Raw genomic sequence first — 17,279 nt, 5'->3', positions numbered from 1 at the left:
TGCCTGGTATAGCTATGCTAATTTAGCGCTACATTTTGTTTTCGTTATAAAACATTTTATAAATCTGAAATATTGTTTGGATTCACCAGATGTTGGGCTTTCAATATCTGTACGCTGTGTATTTTTCTGAAATGTTTTAAAATGAGTAATTAGTTATATGACGTTGGTCTCTGTAATTATTCTGGCTGGGTCGGCACCTTTTCAGAATGCAGCTGCAATGTAGAACTGTGATTTATACCTGAAAAATGCACATTTTCAAAAAAAAACTATGCAATCACATAAATATGTTTCAGACTGTCATCTTATGAATTTGTTTCTTGGTTAGTGGCTATAATATTTTTATTTAGTCGAATTAGTGATAGCTACTGACGCAGGGAAAAACTGTTGGGAGTGAAAAATCCTCTCCTTTGCTAACGTGGTTAGCTAATAGATTTTACATATTGTGTCTTCCCTGTAAAAACATTTTAAAAATCTGAAATGGTGGCTTTATTCACAAGACCTGTATCTTTCATCTGGTGTCTTGGACTTGTGATTTAATGATATTTAGATGCTACAAGTTACTTGTGACGCATGGCTAGCTATGCTAATCAGTGTGTGGGGGGTGGGGGGTGCTCCCGGATCCGGGATTGATACTCGTGAAAGGTTAACAGTAGACTGATGGGGAGTTTTGACCATAATAGCTGTAGTCTGTGAAGAAATTTTCACCATATTAACAGCATAACATCTCTCTTTGTTCGGTTGTCTATATTGGTCCTAGTCTGTGGAGATGTTCTGACTGTATTGATGTTAGGTAACCCACCTGTCCGTCTCTGCTGATCTGCACTTTCTTGTTGTCGTTCCAGGGGTTGAGCAGCTGCTGGGCATATTGGAAGGGCAGGCTCTCCTTCCGGGTCCACTCCACACTGAAGACCCCCCCCAGCCCTGTGGAGCCCCAGTCCTGACAGCGCTCCTGTCCGATGACCGACATCATCCGCGCATAGCCCTGAGAGGCACCAAAATGACATGTTACAGTCTGCTATTCTCCATTCCACATACGCACACCACACACACACATACCTGGAAATGTCCGGAGCCCTGGACAGAGAAGACCAGGAAAACTTGGCTGCTCTCCAGGAAGGCTCTGTTGAGTTTGAGCTCGTTGCTGGGCGTGGAAGACCAGATTCCTCTCTGCTGGGAGATGTCAATGTTCCTCAGGTTGCTACTCTTCATGATGAAGTAACGCACCGTCACACCTCCTGGCCGCGGGGATGGAGACTTGGAGCACTGAGGGAGAGATTGAGTTCAACTATGATAGATTTACACATGGCCAAGCTGTACTAATAAACAGGGGCGCAAACTGCTGAGGGCCCAAAAAGGTGACACTTTTTTAATTTGCACTGAAACATGCAAAAAAATCCCTGCTAGGGGGAAATGTAGGTTTTAACTAATTAAACTACATGATCTACATGATCAGTCTGTGTGTAAAATAAAAAAAAAGTGGTTAATGTGAACCTAACTCACAGCTAAAAAAATGTAAAGAAAGCAATCCAATGTTATTTGTTGCCTAGACTTTACTGCAAATCACAGAAGTCTTGAGGAAAAAACAATACACTAATATTGCAGTTAGCCATGACAGCCTTTATAATAGAACGCTTGTGACCACACACATGAATATTGCACATAAATATTGCAAAAAAACATCTGAAAGTAGAAATAGAATGAAACAAACAGGAATTCTATTTTTGCTCTATTATAGTGGCCACTATAGGAGACATTGATCAAGTGCACAAGCCTACACGTGTGCAAAAATAACATTCACCGAGTAATTTTTTTAAATTATCCCCCTTCACTCACACACAAGCAGTACTGTCAAGTTCAACACAAAATAAACATCTTTGCTTTACTGCAGGCTATTACATTGTACACTTTCTGCCTGTGGACATCTGTTCTACAATGTGCCAGCAGAGTATGAGACCATTTGTTAGAATAATTGATCTCTTTCAGGCAGAGAGCACACCTGGCATACTCCTTTTTATCCACTGTATTGGAAAAGTGCGAAAGAGGGTAGGTGTGAGGTGTTCCTTTCACCTCTATAGTGGCATCCAGTCCTCACTTATTATTTATTTAACTAGGCAAGTCAGTTAAGAACAAATTCTTATTTACAATGACGCCTACAATGACGCATGGACACCGCCCTATGAGACTCCCAATCACGACCGGATGTGATACAGCCTGGATTCGAAGTGACACCTCTAGCACTGAGATGCAGTGCCTTAGACCGCTGCGCCACTCGGGAGCACCAATCAACTTGTTTATTAACAAGCAACGCCTAATTTTTACTTAATTCTCTCAATCTGAAAATTAACCACATATTGTAGAGGGAAAACATTAGTTCACAGATAGCAGTTAGTTTGTTAGCTAGTTAATATTTCACAGTTTGCCAGGGTCCAGTAAGCAACTAACGCGTTATATGAGGAACGGCAAGGAGTCGTAACGTTTTACCAATTAAGTTAATACTATAGCGAATTGGTTAGGTTACTAATGTTAGCTCATCTGATGTTGTAACGTTAGCCAGCTAACTTTGCTGTCTGACTTTATTAGCCAGCTAATTTTCACACCATAAACTCAATTATTTGATCAGTTAAGTTGGCTAATGTAGCTCAACATTTCTCGGGCTAGCTAACGGAGAATTCGATCCAGCTAGCAAGATAACGTTACTAAACAATGCAAACAATACTTGTTCCACCACACTTTCTCCCTCACCTCAAACTTTCCAAATGCCACTTGTTTCTCGGTTACAGCTCATGTAAGTACGCTTCATCACCTTCTCACCCGTCTCCGTGGTCAGGCTTTTCACCTACCTCTTCGTTATCGTTCAGGGGACGCGCTGCTGTAAATGGCAAACTGCCTTTCTATTATCTGCTGTCTTTCCAGAGCACGCGCTGATGCTGTAACTAGTAAATTGCTTGTCTCTTCTCTCTTCAGTCGGGTGCTGCATTCTGTTATGTAAACGACTGGCTGAGCCTTGGATACAGCTAGTATTGCTCCAAACGCGCATCACTCGTTCGCTTACAGCCAGTAGTGTGATCCAAAGTCTCCCCCCCAAACTTTTCTCATCAGATTCACACGAATCACACAGGTCACCTATTTTGTATTCAAAACTTCGAATTTCGTTGAAAGGTGACTAGTTTGCATCCCTAAATAAAGATATAGGTAATTAGTGTACCTTTCCCGATGAGGTTGGGGAGGGGCTGGCACAGGGGCTGTGGAGGCAGAGTGAAGCAGATTCAGGAGAATTGGTGGTGGATGAGTGGTCATCTGTGGGGAGCTCGGAGCACTTGTCCCTGCTGCCATGGGAGACTTTGGGCTGCAGGAGGGCCCAGGCAGGGGACAGTCTGGAAGACCTGGAGGAGGGGAGGGAGGTGTGGGTGGATTACTGGACTGGGCAGGAACTGGACATAGATCAGATTTACAAAAATGTAATTAACAGGTTGATATAGACTTCGTTAATCTATAAGGCATTGTGAATACTGAGATAAAACATTTGATCATAGTTGGTCCATTTCCCATACTGACACATCCAACCTTCTCTATTCACCTGTCTGTGGCTTTTTGTGAGGGGGTGGGGATGAAGAGTTCGTCGTCGGTGCTGGCTGTGGGGTCGGAGGTCCTCCTGCTGTTGGCGGTCCTCCAGGAGGAGGTCTGGGGGGGCTCCTCAGAGGACATGGGTCGGGGCCTCTGGCCAATTCCTGTGGGCTGCTGCAGCCCCGCAGTCTGATCCTCAGCCCCCAGCACCTGGAGACAGGTTGGGGATGTATGGGTCAGTGACAGATACAGGTACTGTACCCGGTGGTACAGCTACCAGGTTTACAGGCCCATTTACGGTGGTATTTCCAGTATTTCTTTCATAATTTAAGCCAGAGTGTTGTACTGACAGAAACCAGGGCCCGTATGGTGTTCTCATCCAGCTGGGACCAGGGCTTGGAGGGGGAGCGGATCCTCCTCAGGAACAGACTGTGCCACTTCTGCCTCAGCTGGAACACCAGACCCACCATCTGACAGACAGGTGGATGGAGGAAGTGATGGAGAAAAAGCGTGGGTTACACAAATAAGAAGGCAGTGTTTCCCCTAGGATTTTATTCAGCAGCTGTGGCAAAGTTAGCACGGGGCGTGGTAGTGGGCATGGCCAACGGCGCCATCTCCGGCCAACGTTTTTAGAGGCCCTTTTAGAGCCTCTAAAGTGAAAAATAGTAGTTTTAAAGCTAATTTCCTGCAATCTTACACATTTTGCCATATCATAAGAACATGGCATAAGCCATCTGAGTAAATCAAATGTCTTTTCAAACAGCTCACACACTAAAAAGGGCATTTTCACAATTTCATATTACTATTCCAACCTCATAGTGTGGCAAAATTGATAAAACACAGGAACATCTTTTTATTTTTTTTTAATAAACATTAGGTCCATCGCTGCTAAATAAATATAGGGGAAACACTGGAAGGTGATGAGCACTAGATGTAAAACTGCTGTAAAAATGAAATGCCCAGTTATATTGCTTGAAGGGCTCTTTAAGTACAGACAGAACATATCAGCACTGCAAAATAACCAAGTTATGTCCTCACCTCTCTGTCCAGTTTGAAGTTGAGCCACTCGTCAATCTTCATCTGAGCCAGGTGGGCCGTGGAGCGATCCTCCATCTCACTGTCACTGCTCTCATTCACCACGTCATCTACAGCAGACACATAGGATGTTAGGTTTAACCATTTACAGAATACACATCAACTAGGGACCATACAGGCAGAGAGTGATTTTTCAAGAGTCTCTTTGGAACCGTCATATTCCAACATATTAAGTGCAAATACAGGCAAGACTTATCTAACTGAAGGATGTTTCCTTCAGTTAAGATAACCCTACCTTTCTGAATGGCAGGTTCCTGTAGGGCTGTGCTGGGCAGTTTGGCACAGCCCCCGAAGATGGCTACAGTGAATGGGGAGACCACAGAGCAGCAGCGGATGCTAGCTATCCTATGGGCTCGCGTCATCTCATCATAGATCAGCCAATCGGTGGGCAGGGACTGGACGGCCGCCACCTGGCCATTGGCTGGGGGGATCTCAGTGATGGAGAAAAGGTACAAACGGTTTTAAATACCTCTATGGACCGTAAAGGAAATCACACTACAAACTATCACCCTCATGCACTTAAAGAAATCACGAATGTCATGGATATATTGGAACTAGTGGATATATGGAGGCTTAAATATCCTGACCTAGTGAGATATACATGGCGGAGGCTTAATCAAGCTAGTCGTCTTGACTATTTTCTTATGTCATTCTCTCTGGCACCAAAAGTTTTTAAAAGTGTTGATAGGGGACAGAATGCGGTCGAACCATCAAATAATTGGCATATATATTACTCGTACAGAATTTCCACGTGGGGAGGATATTGGATATTTTATCAAAGCCTATTGGATGATAAAAACAAGTTAACTAGGACAGAAGAATTTATAAATTACTTTTTCCGACATAACAGAGTACCAGTCAAAAGTTTGGACACACCTACTCATTCCAGGGTTTTTCTTTATTTTTTACTATTTTCTACATTGTAGAATAATAGTGAAGACATCAAAACTATGAAATAACACATATGGAATCATGTAGTAAGGCCAGACAAAATGGATTCACTGTTTAACGGATTTCCCCCCCAGAAAAGTGAGGCGAACAAGCAAAAAAAAAAAAAATCCTTAGGTGGATAGGGAATAACAGTACTTTACCACATTGTCCTAGGCTATATGGACATGAACAAAAGGCAAAATATTCAATTTCAGACAGATCTTTTGATTATTATTAATACACAAATGAACATTAATGAACATTATTCACATAGGATGTATAATAGAATGCAATATTCTATCATATTCACAAATTATTGGGGGAAAAAAGTAATGTATTATCAGTTCATTAATCTACTTAATTGTATAGCCTAACAAATTCAAGACTGATTGACAAATAATTGTAATCAAATTTAAATGTTGACGCATAATAATGAGTTCATTACCTGAATGCATCTCTATAGCCTAGGCATTAACAAAATTCATACAAATATGATTAGGCCTCTCATAGACTAGGCCTTGTAGAAAAAGGGTCAATCAAGTTAGGTTTGCCAAATTAATGTAGCATTGGAAACAATACATCAATCCAGCCATAGAGTATATAACCTTTTAATCATCCCAAAAATCTGTTGTTTATAACATGCACACTTAGAAGCATCAATCTATATAGAGCAAGCATGACTAAATTTGAGCCCACTAACTTTGCTTACCGCATCCTCCTTCGATTGTCTCTTCTGGCTGCCACGAAAAGCCCCCACCTGCTGATCTGCACAAAGTGTGTGCCACTGGTGATGTACTTTGCTTGACATGCTAGTTGTTCTCGGCGGCGCATCATCGCTTCAAACGCATTCCGTCGTGGTGTTATCCGTTGGTAGTACCGGTAAAATGTAAGTTATGAATCGCAAATCACCATACAGCTGACACTTCGATTTCATCAATCACCTTGACTTCAATTTGGTTGTCCAAAATACTATCAGCTTGCTGATGAATGCCCTGATCTCTGGCCAATCATTTGGTTAAATGACATTGTTGTTTCGTCTATTTATCACTTCTAATAGATCTGAAAATGATGCAATAACCATGAATTTAACTGACTGTTTGTTTATAATGAGGGACGTCCCACATTTAACCTGGACACAAATAGTAGGAATTTGCGCTGGCTTCAGCCATGACCACATGAGAGAAAATGAAACATCTGCTCGTTGCCTGTAGGTGCGAGCGTGCGTTTCACTGTCTAATCCGAGGCTGGAACATGATCTGAGCGCGTGATCAGCGGCTGTTTGGTCTCTTGGGCATCAACTTGGGAAAGCCTCAAGGGAGAGCGGACAGTGCATTATAAACAAAGAGAAGCATATATTGGGCAAAAAATAACACCGATTATTTTTTTTATTTTTTTTGGTGTGTGGAGAAAAGTGAGGCAGGGCATCCGTTAAACAGTAATTCAACTTTGTCCGGCCTAACCAAAAAAGTGTTAAACAAATCAAAATATATTTTATATGAGATTCTTCAAAGTAGCCACCCTTTGCCTTGATGACATCTTTGCACACTCTTGGCATTCTCTCAACCAGCTTCATGAGGTAGTCACCTGGAATGCATTTCAATCAACAGGTGTGCCTTGTTAAAATAATTTATTTCCTTCTTAATGTGTTTGAGCCAATCAGTTGTGTTGTGACAAGGTAGGGGTGATATACAAAAGATAGGGCTATTTGGGAAAAGACCAAGTCCCTATTATGGCAAAAACAGCTCAAATGAGCAAAGAGAAACAACAGTCCATCATTACTTTAAGACATGAAGGTAAGTCAATCTGGAACATTTCAAGAACTTTGAACGTTTCTTCAAGTGCAGTCGCAAAAACCATCAAGCGCTATGATGAAACTGGCTCTCATGAAGACCACCACAAGAAAGTAAGACCAAGAGTTACCTCTGCTGCAGAAGAGAGGATAAGTTCATTATAGTTGTTTTTATTTATAATTTTTTTTACCCCTTTTTCTCCCCAATTTTGTGGTATCCAATTGATTGTTACAGTCTTGTCCCATCGCTGCAACTCCCGTACGGACTCGGGAGAGGCGAAAGTTGAGAGCCATGCGTCCTCCGAAACACAACCCAGCCAAGCCGCACTGCTTCTTGACACAATGCCCGCTTAACCCGGAAGCCAGCCGCACCAATATGTCGGAGGAAACACTGTACACCTGGCGACCGTGTCAGTGTGCACTGCGCCCAGCGTGCCACGGGAGTCGCTAGTGCGCAATGGGACAAGGACATCCCTGCCTGCCAAACCCTCCCCTAACCCAGACGACGCTGGGCCAATTGTCGCGGACGGGAGTTCATTAGTTACCAGCCTCAGAAATTGCAGCCCAAATAAATCATCAACTGTTCAGAGGAGACTGCGTGAATCAGGCCATCATGGTCGAATTGCTTCAAAGAAACCACTACTAAAGGACACCAATAAGAAGAAGAGACTTGCTTGGGCCAAGAAACACGAGCAATGGACATTAGACCGATGGAAATATGAGACTTTTGGTTCCAACCCGCCGTGTCTTTGTAAGATGCAGAGCAGGTGAACGGATGATCTCTGTATGTGTGGTTCCTACCATGAAGCATGGAAGAGGTGTGATAGTGTGGGGGTGCTTTGCTGGTGACACTGTCTGTGATTTATTTAGAATTCAAGGCACATGGCTACCACAGCATTCTGCAGCGATACATCATCTCATCTCGTTTGCGCTTAGTGGGACTATCATTTCTTTTTCAACCGGACAGTGACCCAACACACCTCCAGGCTGTATAAGGGCTATTTGACCAAGAAAGAGTGATGGAGTGCTGCATCAGATGAGCTGGCCTCCACAATCACCCGACCTAAACCCAATTGAGATGGTTCGGTATGAGTTGGACAGCAGAGTGAAGGAAAAGCAGACAAGTGCTTGGCATATGTGGAAACACCTTCAAGACATTTGGAAAAGCATTCCAGGTGATGCTGGTTGAGAGAATGCCAAGCGTGTGCAAAGCTGTCATTGTGGCTACTTTGAAGAATATAAAATATATTTACAAAATTATTCCATGTGTGTTATTTCATAGTTTTGATGTCTGCACTATTATTCTACAATGTAGAAAATAGTAAAAATTTAGAAGAACTCTTGAATGAGAAGGTGTGTGAACTTTTGACTGGTACTGTATATATACAGTTGAAATCTGAAGTTTACATATACTTAAGTTGGAGTCATTAAAACTCGGTTTTCAACCACTCCACACATTTCTTGTTAACAAACTATAGTTTTGGCAAGTCGGTTAGGACATCTAATTTGTGCTTGACACAAGTAATTTTTCCAACAATTGTTTACAGACATATTATTTCACTCATAATTCATTGTATCACAATTCAAGTGGATCAGAAGTTTACATACACTTAGGTTGGAGTCATAAAAACTCGTTTTTCAACCACTCCACAAATTTCTTGTTAACGAACTATACTTTTGGCAAGTCTGTTAGGACATCTAATTTGTGCTTGACACAAGTTATTTTCCCCAACAATTTTTCACTTATAATTCACTGTATCACAATTCCAGTGGGTCAGAAGTTACACTAAGTTGACTGTGCCTTTAAACAGCTTGGAAATTCCAGAAAATGATGTCATGGCTTTAGAAGCTTCTGATAGGCTAATTGACATCATTTGAGTCAATTGGAGGTGTACCTGTGGATGTATTTCAAGGCCTACCTTCAAACTCAGTGCCTCTTTGCTTGACATCATGGGAAAATCAAAAGAAATCAGCCAAGACCTCAGAATTTTTTTTTTGTAGACCTCCACAAGTCTGGTTCACCCTTGGGAGCAATTTCCAAACGCCTGAAGGTACCTTCTTCACCTGTACAAACAATAGTACGCAAGTATAAACACCATGGGACCACGCAGCCGTCATACCGCTCAGGAAGGAGACACGTTCTGTCTCCTAGAGATTAACGTACTTTGGCGCGAAAAGTGCAAATCAATCCCAGAACAGCAAAGGACCTTGTGAAGATGCTGGAGGAAACCGGTACAAAAGTATCTATATCCACAGTAAAACGAGTCTTATATCGACAGGCCGCTCAGCAAGGAAGAAGCCACTGCTCCAAAACCGCCATAAAAAAGCCAGACTACGGTTTGCAACTGCACATGGGGACAAAGATTGTACTTTTTGGAGAAATGTCCTCTGGTCTGATGAAATGGCCATAATGACCATCATTATGTTTGGAGGAAAAAGTGGAAGGCTTGCAAGCCGAAGAACACCATCCCAACCGTGAAGCACGGGGGTGGCAGCATCATGTTGTGGGTGTGCTTTGCTGCAGGAGGGACTGGTGCACTTCACAAAATAGATGGCATCATGAGGGAGGAAAATTACGTGAATATATTGAAGCAACATCTCAAGACATCAGTCAGAAAGTTAAAGCTTGGTCGCAAATGGGTCTTCCAAATTAACAATGACCCTAAGCATACTTCCTAAGTTGTTGCAAAATGGCTTAAGGCTACTAAAGTCAAGGTACTGGAGTGGCCATCACAAAGCCCTGACCTCAATCCAATAGAAATTTTGTGGGCAGAATTGAAAAAGCGTGTGTGAGCAAGGAGGCCTACAAACCTGACTCAGTTACATCAGCTCTGTCAGGAGGAATGGGCCAAAATTCACCCAACTTATTGTGGGAAGCTTGTGGAAGGCTAACCCGAAACGTTAGACCCAAGTTAAACAATTTAAAGGCAATGCTACCAAATACTAATTGAGTGTATTTTTCAACTGTCTTTTTACTGTTGTTTTATTTCTTTACTTACCTATTGTTCACCGAATACCTTTTTTGCACTATTGGTTAGTAAGCATTTCACTGTAAGGTTGTATTGTATTCGGTTGTATTCGGCGCAAATCAAATAAACTTTGATTTGATTCGTAAACTTCTGACCCACTGAGAATGTGAAATAAAAGCTGAAATAAATCATTCTCTCTACTATTATTCTGACATTTCACATTCTTAAAATAAAGTGGTGATCCTAACTGACCAAAGACAGGGAATTTTTACTAGGAATAAATGTCAGGGATTGTGAAAAACTGAGTTTAAATGTATTTGGCTAAGGTGTATGTAAACCTCTGACTTCAACTGCATACAAAAAAATACATGGGGGATTGGAAATTATGCAGACAATTAGATTGTAGCTTCCATCAATGTATCTGAAATATTAAAGCTGATCTAATCCCTATTTCTTTTAAAATAATACTACAAAAACATAAAGGTAGAAATATGTTTTTAGATTGTTGTTTTGAGTCAGCACTGGGTTAAAAGGGTTTGAGTATATTATGGTTTGGGACTGAATGTAAGCATGCAGTAAAGATAGATGGAGAAGACAGGAAGCACCTGATTTTGAGAGAACTGCCCCAAACAGGATTCATTGAAGGTGAACAGAGGATGTGAGCTAGCTACCTTCTTGTGGGGCTGTGTCTGGCTGAGGATGGAGGTGGGGTGGAAGCGGACCTTCTTCTCCTTGGCCCCGGAGAGGGAGCAGCTATCACGGTCCACATGGATCAGGTTGGGGTACATCCCGGCCACCAGGGCTGCCTTCACCACTGACCAGTTCTCAGAGTTCAGGTTCACGTCGCGGATGTCTCCGCCGCCCCGCGCCCGCACAAAGCCTGGTGGTGGAACACACACAATGGAAAAGGAATCAATGTATCGACGTGGGGGGAGGGGGCGAAGACAAAGAGAAAGGCCACAGGATATGGTTAGCACAAAAATAGGTGGATGGCTAAAACAAGATTATTCATTTGACACAGGATCAGGTGTGGGCTTCAGTAGAGCATAAGTCTTTATCCAACACCACTTCCAGTCAAATGAATATATCCAGTATAGAAACCCACAACCTTGATCCACCATGCTCCACCTGAGCTCTCAGTACCACTGTATTACCCAGAGGAAGAGTATAAAACAAGATAGGTAAGTCTATACCTATGGCTCGGAGCTGTCCTAGCAGCTGGGTCCTCATCCCTATGATGATCTCCATGGTGGCTTGGGACAGGAAATTTTTCTCACAGAAGGACCTCTCCCAGCCGTCGCTGCGGGCCTTCTGCCACGCCTACAACACGACAAGAGAGATGGATTATTAGGAACATGTCGTCTGGACAGAGATTTTTTTCAACGTGACTTGTGCAATCAAAACAAGCTAATAATGCTTTGGATTAAATACATCTGGCTCTAAACATCTCAACAGCAATTAAATGAGTCACTTGAAACCTCAAATTCCCACCTTACCTGGAAGGCTCGGAGCAGGGCCATGTGGTCGCTGAAGGTCCCTGCAGTAAAGCGCTTCCGGCACAGCATGGATGCCCTCTTCTGGGAGGCCTGGGAGGGCAGCACGAAGGGGTCGCGGTGGGCCAGCGTGCAGGCGATGGTCAGGATGGGGTCCAGGCACTTGAGCACCACACCACACAGAACCATCTTGCCTAGGTGGGGCTCCACAGGCAGGTCGCCAGGTGGTAGCCCAGCTCCGTCAGGTCTCCCACGGGTCCATGGCGTCTATGGTCTATGGATACATTTTATGTAGTGTTTTCTACTATGTTCATTAGGTAGTGTCACAGTGCCATGTATATATACTACCATTCAAAAGTTTGGGGTCACTTAAGACATTTCCGTTGTTTGAAAGAAAGCTATTTTTTTGTCCATTAATAACATCAAATTGATCAGAAATACAGTGTAGACATTGTTAATGTTGTAAATGACTATTGTAGCTGGAAACGGCAGATTCTTTTTTAATGGAATATTACATAGGCGCACAGAGGCCCATTATCAGCAACCATCAATCCTGTGTTCCAATGGCACGTTGTGTTAGCTAATCCAAGTTATCATTTTAAAAGGTAAATTGATCATTAGAAAACCCCTTTGCAATTATGTTAGCACAGCTGAAAACTGTTGTCATATGATTGAGTGTAGTCTGGCCCAGGAGTGTGAAGGTGAACGGAAAGGCTCTGGAGCAACGACCGCCCTTGCTGTCTCTGCCTGGCCGGTTCCCCTCTCTCCACTGGGATTCTCTGCCTCTAACCTATTACAGGGGCTGAGTCACTGGCTTACTGGTGCTCTTTCATGCCGTCCCTAGGAGGGGTGCGTCATTTTGAGTGGGTTGAGTCACTGACGTGATCTTCCTGTCTGGGTTGGCGCCCTCCCCCTTGGTTTGTGCCGTGGCGGAGATCTTTGTGGGCTATACTCGGCCTTGTCTCAGGATGGTAAGTTGGTGGTTGAAGATTTCCTCTAGTGGTGTGGGGCTGTCTTTGGCAAAGTGGGTGGGGTTATATCCTTCTGTTTGGCCCTGTCCGGGGGTATCATCAGCTAGGGCAGTTTGTTATATCTGGAGGACTTCTCCTGTCTTATCCGGTGTCCTGTGTGAATTAAGTATGCTCTCTCTAATTCTCTCCTTCTCTCTTCTTTCTCTCTCTCGGAGGACTGAGCCCTAGGACCATGCGTCAGGACTACCTGGCATGATGACTCCTTGCTGTCCCCAGTCCACCTGGCCTTGCGCTGCTCCAGTTTCAACTGTTCTGCCTGCGGCTATGGAACCCTGACCTGTTCACACGGACTGCTAAAAAAGCCAACTGACATTTACTCCTGGGTGCTGACTTGCTGCACCCTCGATAACTACTGTGATTATTTTTATTTGACAATGCTGGTCATTTATGAACATTTGAACATCTTGGTCATGTTCTGTTATAATCTCCACCCGGCACAGCCAGAAGAGGACTGGCCACCCTCATAGCCTGGTTCCTCTAGGTTTCTTCCTAGGTTTTGGCCTTTCTAGGGAGTTTTTCCTGGCCACCGTGCTTCTACACCTGCATTGCTTGCTGTTTGGGGTTTTAGGCTGGGTTTCTGTACAGCACTTTGAGATATCAGCTGATGTACGAAGGGCTATATAAATACATTTGATTTGATTTGTGCTGATTTAAAGATGCAATAAAACTGGCCTTCTTTAGACTAGTTGAGTATCTGGAGCATCAGCATTTGTGGGTTCGATTACAGGCTCAAAATGGCCAGAAACAAATAACTTTCTTCTGAAACTCGTCAGTCTATTTTTGTTCTGAGAAATGAAGGCTAATCCATGCCGAGAAATTGCCAAGAAACTGAAGATCTCGTACAATGTTGTGTACTACTCCCTTCACAGAACAGCGCAAACTGGCGCTAACCAGAATAGAAAGAGTGGGAGGCCCCGGTGCACAATTGAGCAAGAGGACACGTACATTAGTGTCTAGTTAGAGAAACAGACGCCTCACAAGTCCTCAACTGGCAGCTTCATTAAATAGTACCCGCAAAACACCAGTCTCAACGTCAACAGTGAAGAGGCGACTCCGGTCATGATCGGTTCAAAACTAAAAATACTAGCTCTTACCTTGAGCATCTGCACTGCGTTTTTGACGATGAGGATGGGAGGTGGTTCGGGTGCTTTAGATAGGAATTCAGCGATGGGACAAGAGATGGGGGCCAGCAGCTTGGTGTGGAGACACAGTTCCTGAAAGAGAGAGGGGGGGAGTTAATTATACAATCAACACAGCCTGGGAGAGAAACGCTTGCATGAAAGTATTTATAACGATAACTTTGTCTGTATAAGTATGTTTATGTGTCATACGTTCAGCTTGAAGCGTGTGTGTGTACCTGCAGGGGCATCCTCAGTAGCTGGGGGACCTGGTACTCCAGCATGTTGTTGAAGCGGAGGCGACTGAAGAGGTGGAAGCAGATCCCTGGTCGGCAACGCCCAGCTCTGTCACGCAACACAACATAGGACACATTCATAAGAGGACTTAACTTCTCTAGGATACGGGGCAGCATTTTCACGTTTGGATGAAAAGCATACCCAAATTCAACTGCCAGCTACTCATCCCCAGAATATAAGATATGCATATTGTTAGTATATTTAGTATATTTGGATAGAAAACACTCTGAAGTTTCTAAAACTGTTTGAATCATGTCTGTGAGTATAACAGAACTTATTTAGCAGGCGAAACCCCGAGGCCAAACCATTCAGATTTTATTTTTTGAGGTCACTCTCTTTTCAATGGATTTTCATTGGGAATAGAGATTTCTAATTGACCTTTTTTTTGTTGAATATTTTATTTTTGCATTTTCCAATTAAGAACATTCAAGACAAAAGTGAAAATATATTAGACAACAATAGGACAATGTGACAGTAACAGACGAGCTGTCACGATCGTCTTGCTGAGAGAAAGTGGACCAAGGCGCAGCGTGTGCAAAATACATTCTCTTTTATTGTAGAGAAAGGAAAAAAACACGCAACAAACACTATAACAAACTGAAACAAAACAACAAACGAATCGTGAAGCTAATGACGTAAGTGCACACACAGGCTACAAACGTACAACATAGACAATTACCCACATTAACCTAGTGCCTATGGCTGCCTTAAATATGTCTCCCAATCAGAGACAATTAATGACATCTCTCTGATTGAGAACCACAGGCAACCATAGACACAGCTAGACACCTATACTAAACACAAACCCATCTACTCTATTTAACACCCTAAACCATACAACCACCCTAGACACTACAAAAACACATACATTCCCCATGTCACACCCTGACCTAACTAAAATAATAAAGAAAACAAAGAATACTAAGGCCAGGGTGTGACAGTACCCCCCCCCCCCAAAGGTGCGGACTCCGGCCGCAGAACCTGAAACAGAAGGGGAGGGTCCGGGGTGGCCCCCCATCATGGCGGCGGCTCGGGACGAGGCCCCCACTCCACCATTGTCATTACCCGCTTTGGTGGCGCCTCTGGAGCGGCGACCCTTGTAGCAAGTCCCGGACTGAAAACCATCCCAGAGGGCGCCACCGGACTGAGGGGTAGCTCCGGACTGAGGGGTAGCTCCGGACTGAGGGGTAGCTCCGGACTGAGGGGTAGCTCCGGACTGAGGGGTAGCTCCGGACTGCCGGACCTGGGGGGCAGCTCACGGACTGGAGGGAAACGCGGCCAGTCCGGATGAGGGACGCACTCCGATGGAGGGACAGCTCCGGACTGAGGGACGGCAGTCCCGACTGAGGGAGCCGCGCAGCTCCGGACTGAGGACGGCAGCTCCGACGGATCTGGCAGCTCCGGGACGGATCTGGCTGCTCATGGCTGCTGAACGGATCTGTGCTCATGGCTGGCTGACGGATCTGGCTGCTTCATGGCTGGCTGACGGACTGGCTGCTCATGGCTGGCTGACGGATCTGGCTGCTCATGGCTGGCTGACGGATCTGGCTGCTCATGGCTGGCTGACGGATCTGGCTGCTCATGGCTGGCTGACGATCTGGCTCTCATGGCTGGCTGACTGGATCTGCTGCTCATGGCTGGCTGACGTCTGCGCCTGCTCATGGCTGGCTGACGGCTCTGGCAGTCCTCGGCTGGTTGCGACGGCTCTGGCAGATCTGGCTGTTGGCGCTCTGCGCAGATCCTGGCTGGTTGGCGGGCTCTGGCAGATCCTGGCTGGTTGGCGCTCTGGCAGATCCTGGCTGGTTTGGCGGCTCTGGCAGATCCTGGCTGGTGGCGCTTGGCAGATCCTGGTGACGAACGGCTCTGAACGGTCGGGGCAGACGGGCGGCTCTCTAACGGCTGGGGCAGACGGGCGCTCAGACGGGCGCTTTGGCGAACGGGCGGCTCTAACGGCGTTTGGCAGACGGGCACTCTAACGGCGCTTGGCAGAAACGGGCAGCTCTGACGGGCTTGCCAGACGGGCAGCTCTGACGGCGTCTGGCAGACGGACAGCTTTGACGGCGCTTGGCAGATAACAGAAGGACAGTCTGACGGCGCTTGGCCGACGGACAGCTCGAGGGTGCTTGGCAGACGAGCAGTTCTGGCGCTGAGGCGCACTGTTTGCCTGGGTGCGTGTGCCGGAACTGGAGGTACCGGGCTAAGGACACGCACCTTCAGGCTAGTGCGGGGAGAAGAACAGGTGCATACTGGACCACTGGAGACGCAACATTAGCCCTAGTGCGTGTGCGCGGCACTGGTGGTACTGGGCTGGGGCGGGGAGGTGGCGCCGGAAATACCGCCGTGCAGGCGTACTGGCTCCCTTGAGCACTGAGCCTGCCCAACCTTACCTTGGTTGTATGCTCCCCGCGCGCCGCGCTATGCCGGGCTATGTAGGCGATACCGGGGACACATGCGTAAGGCTGGTGCCATGTATGCCGGAGCCCGAGGCCGCACTGGAGACCAGACGCGTTGAGCCGGCTTCATGACACCTGGCTCAATACCAATCTAGCCGCAGATACGAGGAGCTGGTATGTACCACACCGGGCTAGCACACGTACAGGAACACCATGCGCTCTACTGCGTAACACGGTGTCTGCCCGTACTCTCGCTCCGCCACGGTAAGTACAGACGGGAGTATGCGGCAGCGTTTCTCTACCCTGACTTCCACGCCACCGCTCCTTAGGCCCCCCACGTACTGTATTATTTTTAACTAAAGTTAAAAAGTTAAATAAAATTTTTTTTCTGGGCGTTGACTCACGGCTTCTACCGCGTCGTCGTGCTCCTCCATTCGGCCGGTAATCCTCCTCGACTGCGCCAGAGAATCCAGGCGGCTCCGGACTCCTCCCTAGTGCGCGTGGGTACGAGCCTTGGCACTGGAGCTGGATGTTGGTCATCGCAGCACCAGTCCACTTATCCGCAGGAACTATTTTGAGCGTGGGTATCGATCCCACGAC

At 45.4% G+C, this 17,279-nt stretch overlaps 1 protein-coding gene across 1 annotated transcript in view; it reads right to left on the bottom strand.

Moving 5' to 3' along the window:
* Positions 1-17,279, bottom strand: part of LOC111961571 (3'-5' RNA helicase YTHDC2-like) — a 46,510-nt gene that overhangs the window by 7,253 nt on the left and 21,978 nt on the right. Inside the window, 14 exon segments of the mRNA XM_023983951.3 lie at positions 800-982; positions 1,057-1,263; positions 3,206-3,383; positions 3,578-3,774; positions 3,915-4,034; positions 4,603-4,709; positions 4,895-5,090; positions 11,019-11,227; positions 11,541-11,667; positions 11,844-12,061; positions 12,064-12,090; positions 12,093-12,114; positions 13,966-14,085; positions 14,229-14,334. Of these exon segments, the coding sequence (XP_023839719.1) occupies positions 800-982; positions 1,057-1,263; positions 3,206-3,383; positions 3,578-3,774; positions 3,915-4,034; positions 4,603-4,709; positions 4,895-5,090; positions 11,019-11,227; positions 11,541-11,667; positions 11,844-12,061; positions 12,064-12,090; positions 12,093-12,114; positions 13,966-14,085; positions 14,229-14,334 (2,017 nt within the window).

The sequence above is a fragment of the Salvelinus sp. IW2-2015 genome, linkage group LG4q.1:29 (assembly GCF_002910315.2).
Source record: "Salvelinus sp. IW2-2015 linkage group LG4q.1:29, ASM291031v2, whole genome shotgun sequence".
In the NCBI taxonomy this organism is placed as follows: domain Eukaryota; kingdom Metazoa; phylum Chordata; class Actinopteri; order Salmoniformes; family Salmonidae; genus Salvelinus; species Salvelinus sp. IW2-2015.
Note: the sequence above shows the minus strand (reverse complement) of the source record. Positions and strands in the feature narration are given on the sequence as shown.